The sequence below is a fragment of the Eleutherodactylus coqui genome, chromosome 1 (genome assembly GCF_035609145.1).
Source record: "Eleutherodactylus coqui strain aEleCoq1 chromosome 1, aEleCoq1.hap1, whole genome shotgun sequence".
NCBI classification, from domain to species: Eukaryota; Metazoa; Chordata; class Amphibia; order Anura; family Eleutherodactylidae; genus Eleutherodactylus; species Eleutherodactylus coqui.
In genome coordinates, this window is record NC_089837.1 from 482822996 (window position 1) to 482840705 (window position 17710).

General features: G+C 42.0%; 1 protein-coding gene across 1 annotated transcript in view; it reads right to left on the bottom strand.

Moving 5' to 3' along the window:
- CACNB3 (calcium voltage-gated channel auxiliary subunit beta 3) overlaps window positions 1-17710 on the bottom strand; it is an 87805-nt gene that overhangs the window by 39973 nt on the left and 30122 nt on the right. The window contains exon 2 of the mRNA XM_066594064.1: window positions 906-1028. Within this exon, the coding sequence (XP_066450161.1) occupies window positions 906-1028 (123 nt within the window). The remainder of the gene's footprint in view (window positions 1-905; window positions 1029-17710) is intronic.

Below are 17710 nucleotides of genomic sequence, written 5' to 3' on the forward strand. Positions count from 1 at the left end.
TTTGCAGGCCTTTATTATAATTCAGAAGGTAAAATTTTGTATTAAACCGTTTTAGGTTTTGTATTGAATAATCAAATTCCTGGTCTACTACACAGGATTTCATTTCCAGGCACTATTAGGATACGAGTCGATGTCTCACATTTTAACGAACCTTGTAACAATGACTGGAATTATAAGCCAAAACCAGCGTCATCTCCAAAAGGAAAAGATAACCATGAACAGACAGACTGTTTGGGGTTTTTTGCCCCTAGTCAGTGTTCAGTGGGTTGTTGGCTGGCTGAGTGAGAGGCCTATGATATGAGTTGAGACAGGTAAAGTTTCTCCTTAGGCCAGTGTTATCCAACTTCAGTCCTCAGGGCACCCCAACAGGTCAGGTTTTCAGGATTTCCTCAGTATTGCACTGGTGATGTACTTATTTATGGTCAGTGCCTGAGACATTGCCACTATAGGATATATGAAAACATGACCTGTTTGGGTGCCCTAAGGATTGGAGATGGAAAACACTGCCTTACGCAAATCAGCTAGCAGGCATTGGAGGATTTATAAGGCCATGCTTGCTCCTCTGATTCCAAAAGCGAGGTTCTTCAGTGCAATACAGACAAAGATAGGTTCCTATTTTCTTTTTTACAACAGAAACCAATAGAGGTTGACAGTGTAAAAAGATTCTCTGTAACTGACTGCAGAACCTTCAAAGAGTAAAGCCCTAAAAAATAACGCTAAAATTGAAAGAAAAAACAAAATAATAGCATCTTTCATACATGTTAAGGAGAATCATTACAAAATGCTGAAAAACCAGCGTGACAAAATGCCTTTGATGTTTCCCAAAATATTATTTTAGTGATATAAAAAATGTAAGAAAATAATTGCGCCCCATCTCTGAGTATAGCTGACCAATAGATACATACCCTGGCCCTCTCGAGCTGTTCCTGAGCCTGCCTCTCCACCTCGCGGCGGGCAGCCTCCCGGTCCTCCTCCAGTGACACGTCGGAGTCTAACGATGGACGACTTGTGTAGGAATCAGCTGAACCCTGCAATGAAAACAGATTATGTATAAACATTACTCCTCAATTCACCACTATTTAATTTTACATTTTCATATTGTGGGTAAAGACATTCAGTGCACAAAACGCTATGTACAAAAATACATGGAAATCATTGTTGGGCCAACATCCTGGGTATTACATTGGTGCTCAGATTTTCTAGAGTGCTGAACAGCAAAATTATTATCACGTCCGTACAGTTCTGTCGAAGAAACCGACCAATAGATTCTGGGACAGGCCGAATGACATGTGGAACACAAGGGATTACAGGGTTGCTAGGCATGCGAGACAATGTAACTGATGATGGTAGAAATAGAGGGTAGGCCTATAATCTTTTGCTAATCTGCCCTGATTGGACCTGCCAATAAAGTGGATTACCCCGCCCCGAAAAGGGCAACCCAACTTCAGGAACCTCACTAGATTCGCTATATGTGCCCAGGTGTACAATGAAGGAAAGGGAAGGGCAGAGTGGAACAGAAAAGACCAAGACTAGGTCAAAGTACAAGATCAACAATAATCTTAGCAGTCGCAGTCCAAAGTCCATAAAAAGAAGTCACACAAAAATACTTAAGAGGCTCCAAGAAAAAAACCCTAACTACTGAGCAAGACCAGTATAGAAATATATTACCGACATCCTCTGCAAAGCAAGGAGGAGCTGGAAAAAATATCCTAAGAAAGACACGGACAGGCTGACTGAGATGACAGACCGCTCAGCCAGCTTATCAGCGCTATAACAGAAGAGAGGATCCTCCCATAGCATCCAGCACCAAATGCAATACGCATGCAACAGCAGGTATGTCACATGGTCCACTGCGGACGCCATGACACAACACACTGGATGTATGCATGTGTTGAAACCGTGTCGGAGTACACATAATGGTAGATTTGATCTTTGAGACTAATGGACCACATTTTGCCTTAATGACTGCAGTAACCTTCCTAGGCATACTTTCCACCAAATTCCAATAGATATGCGGAGGGATTTGACATCATTCCTCAAGAATGCTCGATGAGACAGATCCGGACTTTGGTCTGGCCAATGAAATATGGCCAACACTGTTTGCTGTATGACATGGTGCTTGGTAGAGACACAGAGCTCTACCAAAGTATTGCCAAAGGATAGGTAATGCCACATTGTCCAGAACATCTCTGTGCCCACTGGGGTTGTCGGTGGACTTCATTATAACTAATGAACCTCGTCTTTCCCAGAAACGTCCGACACCATAACAGGACCTACTCCAAACTTCACTGTAGTCTCGACTGCCCTTCAGGCAACCACTACACCCATGTGCTGCCATCTGAACAGAAGAGTGTGTACTGTGATTCAGCTGTCCACAACACTTGCTTCCACTCATTTACAGTCCAAGAACGACGCTTCAAGCACCATCACAGGCATTCACTGCTGTGATGTTGGGCTTGTATACAGCCACCCGTCCATCGTAACTCTTCAAATGCAGTACCCTACAGATGGTTCTGGTGCTAATAGATGTTCCAATGCCCTGTGAGACCTCCTGAGTGAGTGTTTCGGCAGACAATGTGTGTAATGCCTTCACAGCTTGCACAAGGCTTTATTATCCACGTTCTATTAATTTACGAGGTCTTCAAGAACGTGGCTGCACTGCACACCCACCAGATGTTTTCCATCCCCTTCACCTGACAGCACAGGATTCACGGGTGTCCCAATACTTTAGTGTATATTCACCTATCTGCATGAATTTGGAAGGAAACCCACACAAACACAGGGAGAACATACAAACGCCATGCAGATGTTGTCCTTCGTTGAATTTGAACCTAGGACCAATGCTAACCACTGAGCCACCATGTTGCCCATCATAAATGCTGGGGGAAAAAATTAGTGCAGCATGCTGGGTTTTTTCTGGAAAACGATGGAAACCATAATAGGAATTCAAAAGAACCCATTAGAGTCAATGGGTTGTGTGTTGGCTGCCCTTGGTGTCCATCATGTGGCGGATGTGGCAGTTCATTATTTTTGTTTTTTCTGTTCTTATTGACGAACAGAAAAACTGAAATTTCGACAGGGGTGTGAAGAGAACCGAAGACCGTTTCCTCTTCACGTGTTGGAAATACCAATGTGAATGCCACTACCAGCCAAAACAACGGCGCTTTGAAAAGGCATAAGTTTTTAGTTGGACCTGTTCCCACCATGGACAAAAGATACTTAATCTCTGCCGTTGAATAAATGATAGTCTTTTTTTTCTGGTACTCTGCAAATTTCAGCATCTTTAAAAATAGATGTGACTCTTTAAAATTGTATTTTTATCTTCATTTAACATAGATGAATAATTCAAAAATGTGCAAGATAAGCAAAGTAATTCTGCACATTATACAACCGACGACGATCCCTCACGATTAGGAACTAAAAGGACTGGACACAGTCAACCGAAATATTTTTAACCGTTAGAAGCCCTTATTGAATTAGTTTTAAAATTATGACGGATCCGTAATCCTAACATGGAGTTGATGGCTTGTCAGATTGCCAATGAACAGTAATGCCAATGGATCATGGATGTTCAGTAGAGATGAGCGAGCGTACTCGGAAAAGTACTACTCGCTCGACTAATTTGCTTTATCCGAGTATCGCTGTGCTCGGGTCTGAAGATTCGGGTGCCGGCACGGAGCGGAGAGCTGCAGGGGAGAGCGGGGAGGAACGGAGGTAAGATCTTTCTCTCCCTCTCTCCCGCCCGCTCTCCCCTGCGACTCACCTGTCAGCCGCAGCGGCACCCGAATCTTCAGGGACAAGCACAGCGATACTCGGATAAAGCAAATTACTTGAGCGAGTAGTGCTTTTCCGAGTACGCTCGCTCATCTCTAATGTTCAGTAGACGATCAATTTGTATTGCTGTGGTTTCTTGCTTATGGGACAGAATTTTAAGAGGAGCCTCAGCTGATCTTTTATGTAGTTAAAGGAGTTATTTTTTTTTTACAATTGGTCTATTGCCAGTTATACAACACAAGCAACACTACATAAATTATTCATATTCTTTCTATAGGACTTTTACTGTAATTTGTTTAGTAATTAAACATATACACTTATAAACCATATAATAAAAGGGCTATTCTGTATGAGATTTATGCACCCATATTTACTAAACCATAGTTTTGATTAATCACCAGAATCTTGAAACGGAGATTAGCCTTGCCCCCTATGGGTGGGACTAATATCAGGCTGTGGGGAAGTGGGGTATGCTGGATGCTGGACAATGGGGCTGTGATGATTGAGGGGAGGCGGGGGTGTAGGATGGTATATGAATGCTGTGATTTGGTGTTTGAATAGTACATACGGGGCTGGGTTGACTGGGGGTGCGTGCATAGTAAATAAGGGGCTGGAATGACAGATGTGTACATAGTACATGGGGGTACTGGGATGACTGTAGGGTATGTGCATAGAAATTGGGGACTGTGATGACTGTGTGGTTGTAGAACCCCATTCTTCATGTTTATATAGGGGCTTGTTCACACTTGCTTTCATCTCAGTTTTGGATTTCTGTTCCTCTGTTCCGTTTTTGAAGCAGAGAAATGGAACTAAAACTGCAATAAACTGATCAGTTTTTCCCTATTGATTTCAATGTCTTTTTTTTTTAAACGAAATACCTTATGTTTCTTTCAGTTTGCTTCAATTCCGTTTTATTTCAGTTGCCTTTCTGGAATAAATAGCGCAGCATACTGCATTAGGGCTGCCGATTTCTGGTAGAAAACAGAGTCAGACAGAGCAGCTATTTCATCCTGTGAACTCCTCAAAATGCCAAACTGCAGGCCGGAAATCGAACTGACTGCATTATAGTCAATAGGGGTTCGTTCGCAACCATTCTGTTCCTTCATTATAGTCCCTGTGGTCAGGGAGTTCCATTCTCCTGCCCCACTGAAGTGGAGAAGGAGAACGGAACTCCCTAATTCTGATGTGAACAAACCCTTACTTGTTCCAGTTAAAAAATGGAAGCAAAACATAACCGATGTAAACGTAAGCGAATGGAAAGCATTCAGGTTTTTCTTTTTTTAAACTCATTGGAATCAATTGGAAATAAAAACTGATCAGTTTATTTCAGTTTTACTCGTTTCTCTGATTCAAAAATGGAACAGAGATACAGAATTATCTGTTCCGAGATACGGAGATAAAAGCAAGTGTGAACAAACTGACTAAAGTTTGTACTTCATTGTTTTACATAAGGAAATCGCATATACAGCAATTTCTTAATGAGTACTGTTTATCAGAATGGTCTCCTTCAATTGTGATCATCAGCATATATTAAGGAAATATTATGTATGCGATTCCCTTATTTAAAAAAAAACCAAAAAAACCAAAAAAACGTGTCTTTGTATTTTAGCTTGTTTAGCAGAAAAAAAAAATATAGGGATTAAAATCAAAAAGAGATCGACCCCCCCACCCCCAAATTAACGAGATTTTAATTTTTTTAAGTGTAACAGTGTTGTAGTTATATGATGCTTCTACCTTTATGCGTATTCATGGGAAGTGCATTTGCAATTTCAGTGGCTTGACAACCCTCTGCGTCTACAGATTAATCAGCATATGGTCCTCGGAGGCGCAGTATGGCCTAGCTGGCCACAGATGTAAAGATTCTGCCCTAATCTATCAAGTATTCCTTTTTTCTTTGCAACGGAATGCTTCTGGGGAAACATGGCATACATAATAGATGTTATAGCTTGGTATTTTTTTTTGATTCTATTACAGACTGCTGGGAAGATTTATGAAAGCAAAAATGGGGTAAAAAAAAAAGCTGCAAAATTTTGCATACTGGCATAAATTATACCAGCTGGTGTAGATTTTTGTGTAGGTGCAAGAAAGTGCCCAGATTTGCCTAAATTACGGAAAGGCAGGAGCCTCTTCATACACTAGGTGCATGATACACAGGCGGGGATCATATGAAGACCGGCATGTTACACTCGTTTGAAGGATAATCGTTCAGTCTAAAAGCACCCATAGATAGAAAGTAATGCTCCCGGCATCTCTATAGCGTATATCACCACGACACGCGTTTCGCATGGCTACCTCAGGGCATGACCAAGAAGGAAGCCACAGAAAACATGGGCTTAACCTTTTACATTACCCTTAAGCCATACTGCGTTTGTCTTTTTGTGATCTTTCTTCATTTTGTGTTATTAATTGTAAGTTTTTATCTTTAATAAGGTCGTTATGTAATTAAAAATGTCCAAACTCTTTTTTTTACTTTTTTGTATTAAACAATATGACAATACAATACTTTGATGGACCTATGGATACAAAGTCAAAATATGGACAAATTAATTCAAGAGTTGCTCAATATTGAACGACGATTGTCCATTAATGGGGAGAATGTGAATTAGTTAAAGTGTTCTCCAAGATCAATCATGTCTTTGTGAAATATACACTCTACTAAAAACAGTATAAGATGTCATTTTCAACCAGGTTCTGACTATGGATAGTAGAAGCAATAATAGGGTGGTTTAACACCAGCATTAAGGAAGCCACTTTCAGGGAGCAGGAAAGGGGAATCCCTGAGGGTGAAGGCTCCATCTTTAGGATGGAACTAAATAGCACTGGACGGACCCCATTGACTAGAATGGGGTTCTACCCGTTTTTTTGCCCAGCTGGCCGGCCTTTGGATGGAAGAAAATGCACTGCATGCAGCAGTTTTTCTTCTGGTATTCCGAGCCAGATCTGTGATGGAACCTCCGACCGAAGGTTCCGATGTAGATATGAGACCGGCCTTACTAACAACGTTCACAACATCATCAAAACAAATAACCTAAAGATTGAAAGGACAGTTGGAAGGTAAATGGAAAGAGAACATAAAAAGGCAATAAAACAAAAGGAAGAAGCAAGAAAAAAGGAGTGGGAAAAAACGAAGAAAAAGCAATGTGGAGAAGGTCCATGGACTCCTAGATGCTCCGTACATATAGACACTAGATTGAGTTTTAGATAGTGGGATTGCCTCGTATATCACAAAAATGGGATTTGATTTTTTTCTTGTATCCTAGAGGGATGTGTGGTGATAAAATTCTCCCATATTTCGAAAAACTTTTCCACCAATTTAAAAAAATACATAGACAAACTAGAGCAAATTCGGAGAAGAGTTACGAAGATGGTGAGCGGTCTGCAAATCATGTCCTATGAGGAACGGTTAAAGGATCTGGGAATGTTTAGCTTGCAGAAGAGAAGGCTGAGAGGAGGCTTAATAGCTATCTACAAATATCTGAAGGGCTGTCACAGAGCAGAGGGATCAGCCCTATTCTCATTTGTACAAGGAAAGACTAGAAGCAATGGGATGAAACTGAAAGGGAGGAGACACAGATTAGATATTAGAAAAAAACTTTCTGACTGTGAGGGTGATCAATGAGTGGAACAGGTTACCACGGAAGGTGGTGAGTTCTCCTTCAATGGAAGTGTTCAACCAAAAGCTGGACAAATATCTGTCTGGGATGATTTAGTGATCCTGCACTAAGCAGGGGGTTGCACCCGATGACCCTGGAGGTCCCTTCCAACTCTACCATTCTAGGATTCTATAACGATGCCCCACTGTAAATGATAGGGGATGCAGATGGTCAAATGAGAAAGAGTAAATTGTCTAAAACTATTCCAGAAAGTCTGGCTCACCCCACACCCCCACGGACAATAAGCAATATCTGCCATGCATCTACACATCTAAAACATCTGCCAGAAGCATAAATGCCCATCTTCCAACCTCTGCATTATACTTTGTTTTTGGTTTTCAGTAATGCAGAATATTTCTAGCATTCCCATGTAAATCCCTACGTTGTCACTTGTCTCTGCTATATACACATTTGTGCGTTCTTAATTTGCCCGTAGATCAGTGGGAAGACAAAGCCGCCCGCGTTCCCTTCCTCCTTCGGTAATCAGCTCTCTGGAGGATTACAGGCCTGTCTCAGCAGTACGGTGCGGCTGCAAATAGCAGGCAAACACTTTTGCAACCATTACCTTTGAGTGATAAAAGAGCTGATGTCAAAATATACTCATAAAGCAGTAGGAGCATGCCAGCAGAGATAGGATTGCCGTGTCTGACAGGACCCGAGTCTCTGATTTGTTAATACCACGCAGGCTGCAGAGCGCTTGGCGGCCAGCGGCAGCTATTATGTACTAAAAACCATATAATGTCCAAGTGGTCCTATAGGGGTATTGATCATATGTTGTCACCCCAGGTTACTACAATGCGGAGAGTCCATTATAGTACTAAAATGTGAGCAGCTACCTATTTTATACAACCAATTACTCATTAAGACCAAGTGTTCGCAAAATGCGTTTCCAATAGCAAGATCCTATTTAACACTTTAGGAACCAAGCGTGGTAAATTTACGGCGCTTGGTCCTGGGCTTTAATCCTGGCCATTAGCAAACGTACGGCATGGGATTAAATCTCCTGCAATCAACAGGAACCGGAGGAGAAGGCAGAAGATGTTTTTAACTGCTTCTGCCTTCTCCTTTCCAGGCTACATAACGATCAATAAGCGCTATGTAGTGCGGAAAAAAAGAGGAAGTGTTGCTTCCACTATTCGACCTGACAATCATGTGACTGTCGGGGCCTCCTGCCAAGCCAGAGCTGTAGGGTTCTAGCAGACCCTGATCAGCCCTGTTAGTGACTATTGTCACCACAGGGGGATGTTTTTTCCTGTAACTGGGAATGAAATGAATGCCCCAGCTACAGTGGAAAAGTATGGAAAAAAAAGAAAAAAAACACAATATCAGTGGCCCCCAGAGGTCTTATATGATGTCATGGGGAACACAGATGTAAAAAAAAAAAATAGTTACAAAAATAAAGTAAAAAAAAAATTAAAAATGTACTAAAATATATTAGTAAAAGAAAATGACCCAACGCCAACCAAAACCATCATCATATGTGCCCCTTTATCCAAGAGTATACGAATTCTATATCGAAATGTTCTAAACAAAATGAGGAATCCATTCCTGTACTTTTTTTTTTTAGAATAATCATGCTAGTTTTAAAAATAAACAACTTTAAAATTACAAAATGGATGCCTTTTACCCCAATAAAACCGAAATAACAGTCAATGAAAAAAGATTAAATAAATAGCCCTATATGCCAAGGAAAAGAAAAACGCAAATAAAATAAATTTTAGCAGCTGAAGAAAAAAAAAAAAGGGGGGGGGGGTAGCCTCATGGGTAAAATCCCCAAAAAGTGTCTGGTCATTAAGGGGTTAAAGATTTCCCGTTTCTTAATATGGTAACATCTACTGATTTCCTATAGTACAAGTATACCATAGCAGTCATAGATTCCATTACGATGTTTGATGTCACTTGCGTTTGCAGATTTCCAGACATGTTAACTCGATTGGCTTTTCTAGCAATCACATTTTATATACCTTCACGGTTCACCCACTCTATGCTCGTGGCACCCAGAGAAACCACATTGTCCAAATTATTTTTTAATTAACATCCCTACGCCAAACAACACTGATATAAAGTGCAATGCTACTGTATCTCCGGGGTGGAGAGGTGCCATGACAGGAGAGTGGAGGAACCAATGGTGGGTCTACTAGGGCGGTGACCTACTGGAAGCCAGAGGTGTGAAGGGCGGCAGTCTGGAAGACATGACCTGGTGTTGAATGCTGCTGGTGGAAAGGAGTCAGGTCGGAGAGGATGAGCCAGAACCTACTTGCTATGCAGGCTTTGGACATGTAGGTTAGAGATATAACTGAATTGATCAAGTGGTTTTAATGAGCACGTGTATCTATTTTCTTAATAAAGGTCGTTCCTTTTATTTTGGGTGTGTGACCAATTGTTGGGATGTGACTTCTTGTTGTGTCCTTCACATCTTAGGACACCCCTCGATGGTTGTACCGATGGTAGATGAGACCATTGAGGTTAACACTATGCGTATTTTTACAGTTTTCATAGAAGCTCGGTGCATTACCATAATAGAGCGAGAGTGCTCTGATCCATAATTTAGCACTGGCATTGAGATGAGACTCCGAGGGACTAAAATTGCTCCGTAGCAGAAAGAAATGCCTTTTTGTTTTCCTGCCAAATGTAATCCCTATTTCCAAGCCTTGAACAGGAGTCTTTTTCAATCCTTCTTGGCCAAAAATGAGCTTTAAGAAACAATCAGACTAATCACGCCAAGTCTTGGAGAACGGCATCTATTTGCTGCTTAAGAATGCGCTTGTTGATGCGGTCTGCAGAACCGTAAAACCTAAACCCTACGTCAAATGCAAATGAAGGAAACGGTCCACGAGAGATACCAAACTAATAAGTCGGGGAACCTCAAAGATGAAATCAACCGCAATAAAAGAAGCAGAAACAATCTATTGCATTCCTAGAGCTTCCGCGATTTTCAATTATTCACTAGTACCTCCTTCCAATAGAAATGTATGCAGACGAATTACATTCTACGAGATCCTAGGATCTAACATAAATAGGGTTAATGTAGCAGTGTGTGTACCGTTCCGTAGCGCAAACCTGCAAGTATTAATGACCACCAATATTAAGAACTATCTTCATCATTAAGAACTATAAGGAAGAACAAGGAGTCCTGGAAGTGATGATTCAGCCCCACAGAGCCCTGATCTCATCATTATCCAGTCTGTCTGGGATTACATGAAGAGATAGAAGGATATGAGATCTGGGCTTAATTCTCCGAGATGTCTGGAACAACCTCCCTGCTGAGTGTTCTTCAAAATCTGCGAGCGAGTGTACCTAAGAGTATTGATGCTGTTTTGAAGACAAAGAGTGGTCATGCCAAATATTGATCCGATTTAGATTTCTCTTTTGTTCATTCACTTTGCATGTTGTGAATGGAGTAAAAAAAAAAAAAACTATTAAAATTTCTGTTTTTGAAAAAATTCTGCAGGGTGCCTGCACACGAGCAATAAAAATTGCGCTATTTTTGTGCGATGCAAGAATGAGTCAAGAAGCAGAATTATGAAACCAATGATTTTCAATCGTTTCCTTCACATTAGCGATGTTTTAACTGACACGATGTTGCGGGAGATAAAAATCGCGGTTTGCGCTTTTTTTTTTTTTCTTTTAATCTCCCATGTTTCGATAAGAAGCATTCTTTTTTTAATCGCACCACAACGCACAAACTTGCGATTTTCGTGCGATGCGGTATTAACATTAGAAAGTCCTATTGACTTTCGCGATCGCCCGTGTGAAACTAGCCTTAGGCCGGCTGCACACGGCCAGATTTGCATTGCGGAATCTGGAGCAGGCACCCGCCTCTGGATTCCGCAGCATGCTCTGTTTTTGTGTGAGCTCAACGCGGTCGGCTTCCGTTAAACTCAAAGGAAGCCGTCCGACCTGCAGCCCTTCTGCAATAACATTGCGGTAAGGTCACGGCTACCATACCCCTTTAGGACAACCTGACACCATCTCACTTATCTAATATAAATTATTCTTAACCCTTCAGTTACCGCCCATATGCCTTTTTACGGCGGTCACTAAGGAACTGTAAACCTACACAAATCGCCTTTTTACGGCCGTGCAGGTTTAAGCGAACACAGGTCTCCTGTGTCGGTCAGAGCCGGGTTCCAGCTATTTGATGATATCCAGGGTCCTGATCTAACAGCAGTGAGGGGAGAAAACTCAGTTCCTGATAATTTAACCCTTTCCATGGCGCAATCAATAGCAAAAGCGCATTTAGGGCTAAGTCAGACAAGCGTTTTTTCCGCACGCCTATGAGCGCAAAAAAAGTGAGTCTAATAGAACCATTGGTTCCCTATGGTGTGTTCACATGTCCGTCTTTTATAGGCGCAAAATACTCGCACCTGCAAAAGATAGGACATCCGTGTGCCGGCAAGGTCCGTGCTGAGCGTAAAAAAAAATCCCTGCGGGGAGTCCCCTCATCACTGAACACTGTGACAGCATTGTCATACAGTTCAGTGACAAGGGGACTCCCCATGGGGATGAAGGAATCCTTTGACATCTGTCTGTGGCAGAGGACCACAATGTTTTCCCATTGCTTTCAATGGACCCAGTGCTGCTGCCGCTGGCCCCGTTGAAGGCAATGGGATGCAGGCAACCCCCGCAGTGATTTTCGGGGAAGGGCTTTAAATATATGCCCTTCCCTGAAAATCATCCCTGGGTGTAGAGAAAAAAACAACATTACCCAACTAGCAGCACTATCTGGGCTCTGGAGTGTCTTCTCTTTGCAATCCCGGCACTAATCTAAAGCAGCTTCAATGAATGGCTGAGCGCTGCCTGTGATTGGCTGAGCGCTCAGCCAATCAGACCAGCACTTTCAAGAGATGGGGATTTTTAAATCCCCGGCCAGAAGAAAGTGCTTTAGATCAGTGCCAGCATGCAAAGAGAGAAGACGCGCCGGACCCCGGGCAGCGCTGCTAAGTGAGTAATGTTTTTTTTTCTACACCAAGGGGTGATTTTCAGGGAAAGGCTTATATTTAAAACTGCAGGGGTTGCCTGTATCCCATTGCCTCTCAAAGCAATGGGCCCCAGGGTTATGGTCACGCACATTTTGCTAATGCATGGAATGTGCGCAAAAAAGACAGCTCATTTGACTGAGCCCTTAAGCAGAAAACAGGGGGCTCCTCTGTTACCCATCAGCGCCCAGTGATACGATTACTAGATGCCAATGGGTTTCCATGGCAGCAGGAGGCCTGACTTTGCCTCCAGCAAAGTCTAGGTCAACAGCATATGCATAGCATACTGCATTACAGAATGCTACAGTGATGCAGTGTACTATGTTAACGATCAAATGATCGCATCTACAAGTCCTCTTCAAGTGCCACTAATAAGTAAATCTTTAAAATAAACTCTAGAAGGTTTTATAAAGTAAATCAAGTGTAAAATAAAAAGATATATATTATTTTCTACCACACAATACTTTTAAAATAAAAAAACACCAAAAAGACAAAAAATAATAATTCACACACATAATAGGTATCACCATGCTCATAATGACCCCAACAAGGACAATATGTAGTTCTTTATCTCACGCAGTAAACCACATAATACAGTTTTTTTTAAGTGTCAGAATTGCTATTTTTCACCCGTCTACCTCACAAAAAATGTGACAAAAAGTCGCACATACTCCAAAAAATAATTAAAACAACAATTTTTCCTGCAAAAAAACAAGACCTAATACAGTTCTGTAGGTGGAAAAATAAAAAAAGTAATGGGTCTTGGAATGCGGCGATGCAAAATCAATTTTTCTCTTCAAAAAAATTTTTTTTATTATGTAAAAATAGTAAAAAAAAAATATGAATGTATATAAATTTGGTAACGCTGTAATCATGAAGGTAAAAAGTTATTTATTCCGAAGAGTGAATGCCATAAAAAACTATTCTAGATTTGCTGATTTTTTCAAAAACAACCTCTCAAAGGGCGGAATAAAAAGTATCAAAAAGTAGTCTGCAGCCTAAAATGGAACCAATAAAAACTACAGTTTGTTCCACAAAAAATAAGTCCTTATACAACTCAGTAAAAAAATTAAAATGCGGCGACATCGAGAAACGGTTTTATCTTGTGCTTTTAGGTAGTAACTAGAGATGAGCGAGCGTACTCGGAAAAGCACTACTCGCTCGAGTAATTTGCTTTATCTGAGTATCGCTGTGCTCGTCCCTGAAGATTCGGGTGCCGCTGCGGCTGACAGGTGAGTCGCAGCGGGGAGCAGGGGAGAGCGGGCGGGAGAGAAAGATCTCCCCTCCGTTCCTCCCCGCTCTCCCCTGCAGCTCCCCGCTCCGTGCCGGCACCCGAATCTTCAGGGACGAGCACAGCGATACTCGGATAAAGCAAATTACTCGAGCGAGTAGTGCTTTTCCGAGTACGCTAGCTCATCTCTTATCTTGTGCTTTTAGGTAGTACACATTAAAAGGCTATATAAACTTGGTATCGTTGGAATTGTGCTGATTAAAAAAAAAAGCATCAGAATTTATTTTTTACCGCACAATGAGCGCAACAAAACCTAAAACATAAGGGTGGAATTTCAGGGTTTTTTTTAATTTAACATCACCCCCTCAAGAAAAAATTAATAAAAGTTTTACCATGTATTCTATGTATTCCAAAGTAGAGCCATTAAAAATACAACTTGTTCCGCAGAAAGCAAGCCCTCTTCTGGTTATGTTGACGAAAAAAAACAAAAAAGTTATGGAACTTTCAATAGAATGATGAAAAAACAAGGAACCTGGCTTAGTCATTAAAGGGGCTGTCCCACTTCTAGCGGTTTTCAGACAGCTCCATACATTGTACAGTGGCCCAGGTTGGTACTGCAGGCTGAATGGGATTTAAATGAACGGAACTCAGCCTGCAGTACCTACTCGTACTGCGCAAAATAGGCCCATCTCTAAGGGGTTAATGATAAAGCACCACTTCACTTGAGATTTTTCTTCAGCCCGGATCAGATTGAACTTAGTGCAGAATTGATTTGATGAATCAGAGGATTTTTTTGCAAATGTTAGCTTTTCTTGGTGGATAAGACACAAATGAGTAATAATGATATTTGTCTAGATCAAGGAAAATCTAAGATGAATATCTTGTAAAATATAACTAGTAACTTACAGAATATTTTCCACACGCTGCAATTGCTGCCGTGCGATTGGCTGATATTTGCACTAATAAGGAGGTGAATGAATGAAACGGATCCTGCCAGGTCACAAACATTATGTGTTAACTGGCACGATCGTTTTCATTTCACGTTTCCATATTTAACAGTGCCATCTGGGGACACTCTATTAACCCCTTTAGTGGCACGCCTGGAAAATCTCCGGGGCTTGCTGCACTGAAATGTGCTGAAGACTACCTAAACCTGCCACTAGAGGGCTTAAAGGGGTCATCATGGTACCACTATTAACTATATAGAGTGGGCCCGTTAACAATGCCACCGAGTGCCCCCCTTAAAAGAGTTTTCAAAACTCATGAAGTGTTGGCGTCTGCTAAGATATGCCATCATTTTTGATGGAAGCGGCTGCGATATTGGTTTAGTGCTGTACTTCCCTACACACGGCGATCCCAACCACTATCTCTGCAGATGCCTTTCCTGTTAGGTGATTGATGTTCACATCTTTGTTTTTATCCATTTTTCCCCACTTTTCAAAATTTAAAAATGGACGTCTGATGCCAAATGGAGAGACCAGATCAGATATTTTGACAGATTTGTGAAATGAATCTATGAAAAAAGCTTCTGTTTCCATCAGTTTGGGTGGTTTCTCATCACCGTTGGAAACTTTAATTGGAGGTTCTGTTTCAGTTCCGGCACAAAATACTGGAAGAAAATGCGCTTTTTCTTCCAGCCTAAAGCCGGGTAGCTGAGCGGAAAGCAAACGGACCTCATTATAGTCATTGGGGTTTGTTCTGCGCTGATCGGTTCTGTCCTAAAACGGAGCCGTTCGGCCACAGGGATTCCCCTTTCTTGCTAACTGAATAGAGCAGGAAAGTGGAACCCCGGGCGCAGGTGTGAAACCGCCCTTTCTTATGCGTTATGATTAGAGATGAGCGAACGTGCTAGGCCACGCCCCTTTTGCGCCCGAATACCGCGATTTTCGAGTACTTCACTACTCGGGTGAAAAGTACTCGGGTGCGCAGGGGGGCGAGGAGAGGCGTGGGGGGTAGCAGCGGGGAACAGGGGGGAGCCCTCTCTCTCTCCCTCTCCCCCCCACTCCCCGCTGCAACCCCCCGCGCCGCCACGGCGACCCCCGAATTTTTTCGCCCGAGTACGGAAGTACTCGAAAATCACGGTATTCGGGCAAAAAAGGGGCGTGGCCGAGCACGTTCGCTCATCTCTAGTTATGATCCCTCTTAAACATATTCTTTTATATATTTTTTCCCATTTTCAGCTAATTTTCCAACTGTATATAGGTAGTGCGATTTAACAGATCTCTTAAACAAAAGGCCAAGCAAGGGTTTTCCGTGAAAAAACTATTGATGACCTATACTCGGGATAGGTCATCAATAGTTGATCGGCTGGGGTCCGCCGCTCTGTTAGCGCTGCAATAACAGAGATCGGAGCAGAAGACTCTGCGCCGACCTTAGTGTAGTGGCCGGAACTTGTAAGTGCAGGCACGTCTCTCATTGAAATCAACGCGAGCCGTGCCTGCAGTTACAAGCGCTGGCCACTACATGGGAGGTCGGCACGGAGGCTTCCGCTCAGACCTCTGTCATTGCGGCGCTGACAGCATGCACCCACACAGCTGATCGGTCAGGGTGGCGGACCCCAGCTGATCAACTATTGATGGCCTATCCTGAGGATAGGTCATCAACTTTTATTTCAGTGTGCAGGCGACCAAAACCATTTGGGACTGTTTTTTTTTTTTTTCAATCGTCCACCTATCCAGCACAGCCATTGATGCCATTGTTTGGCTGCAGTGGCCACAAGCCAGTACGCCTTTGGAACATCTGTGCTGGATTGGACAAGGCTTGAAGAGTTGACTACCATTTTTGTGTAGTATTAGAACATGTAGCTTCTAAGAAAAAACTCTCAGACAACCCCTTTAAAGATGATATACCATCATTATGTAAAATGTAAAGTTTGAAACGGCTTTTTATGATCTAAATCAGATTAGCAAACTTTTCCTTTCCAAGGTGCTGCGGTCTACCCAGCAGGGGGCAGACAATGACTTAAAGTGTAGGGAATGCGCCCGTTTTTTACTCTGGGGACCAAGGTGAGGCTATGAACAACAATGTACTAAGCTACTATACTGTACTAATTTAGTTTATCCACTTTTTCCGATTTCCCAATCACAAATGCTATATTTGCCTATTGAATTTGCACCAAATGCAGCAGCTATACTGTCTACATGGCCAATATTGAGGTAAGTCTATTTCCACACCTAATGCAATCTATGCCATGACGAACTGAAGTGTTCTGAAGAATAAATACAAGTCCACGTTGTTAGATTCGGGGCCATTACGTGTGCATGTGTGATATATATTATACACATACACAGTATAATGTGTGCACAAACAGCATATTGCGTATATTACAGACGTCACAGCTCTCTTATTTTGGTAAGAATGTCACCAGTAGTCATTTTTAATATATAAAAGGTAACTCTAAAAGAAGAAACCACCCAAATACCATGTAAAACAAGACAAAGATGACAATTGGAGAAGTGTTTCTACAACCTAAAATAGTATCCTCATTTAAATACTTGGAGATTGGTGATCCCCAAAGACTCTTCATTGTCTTCTAGCCTTAATATTCTTCCTCTACTGACAGACCTTAAGACTAAATTCTCCGTATGGAAACTCCTGCCTTCATCACAGTGGGAATAATTAATCTAATTAATATGATCATACTTCCCAAACGCCTACATGCATGATACCAGTTCCTAGTGTAGGTCAATCATTTAACCCTTTCCAATCCAATTTGTATCCTGGTTTTCCTAGGGGGCTTACTCTTTTTCTGCTGTTATACAACGACGCTATATGCTGGCTGAAGCTAGTACTGCCGGAGGTAACATATTGGATAGGCTCCGACAGCAGAGAGGCTGGCAATATACAGTAAGAGAACCCCGACGGACGTCTTCCAACCTCGGAGCTGTACAGCCTTAAATCCTAATGTCTTAAGACGTCAGACACTCTTTTGCATCCCTTTATCTGGGCAGGGAAACTCAAGCTGTCTTTATTACAGAGGCCCAAAGAACAGGTGGGGGTTGGCTTTGCCGATTCTATTGTTTTGCAGGGCTATTACGCCTCATTCAGTTCTGGTTTACCAATAGTGAGTTACC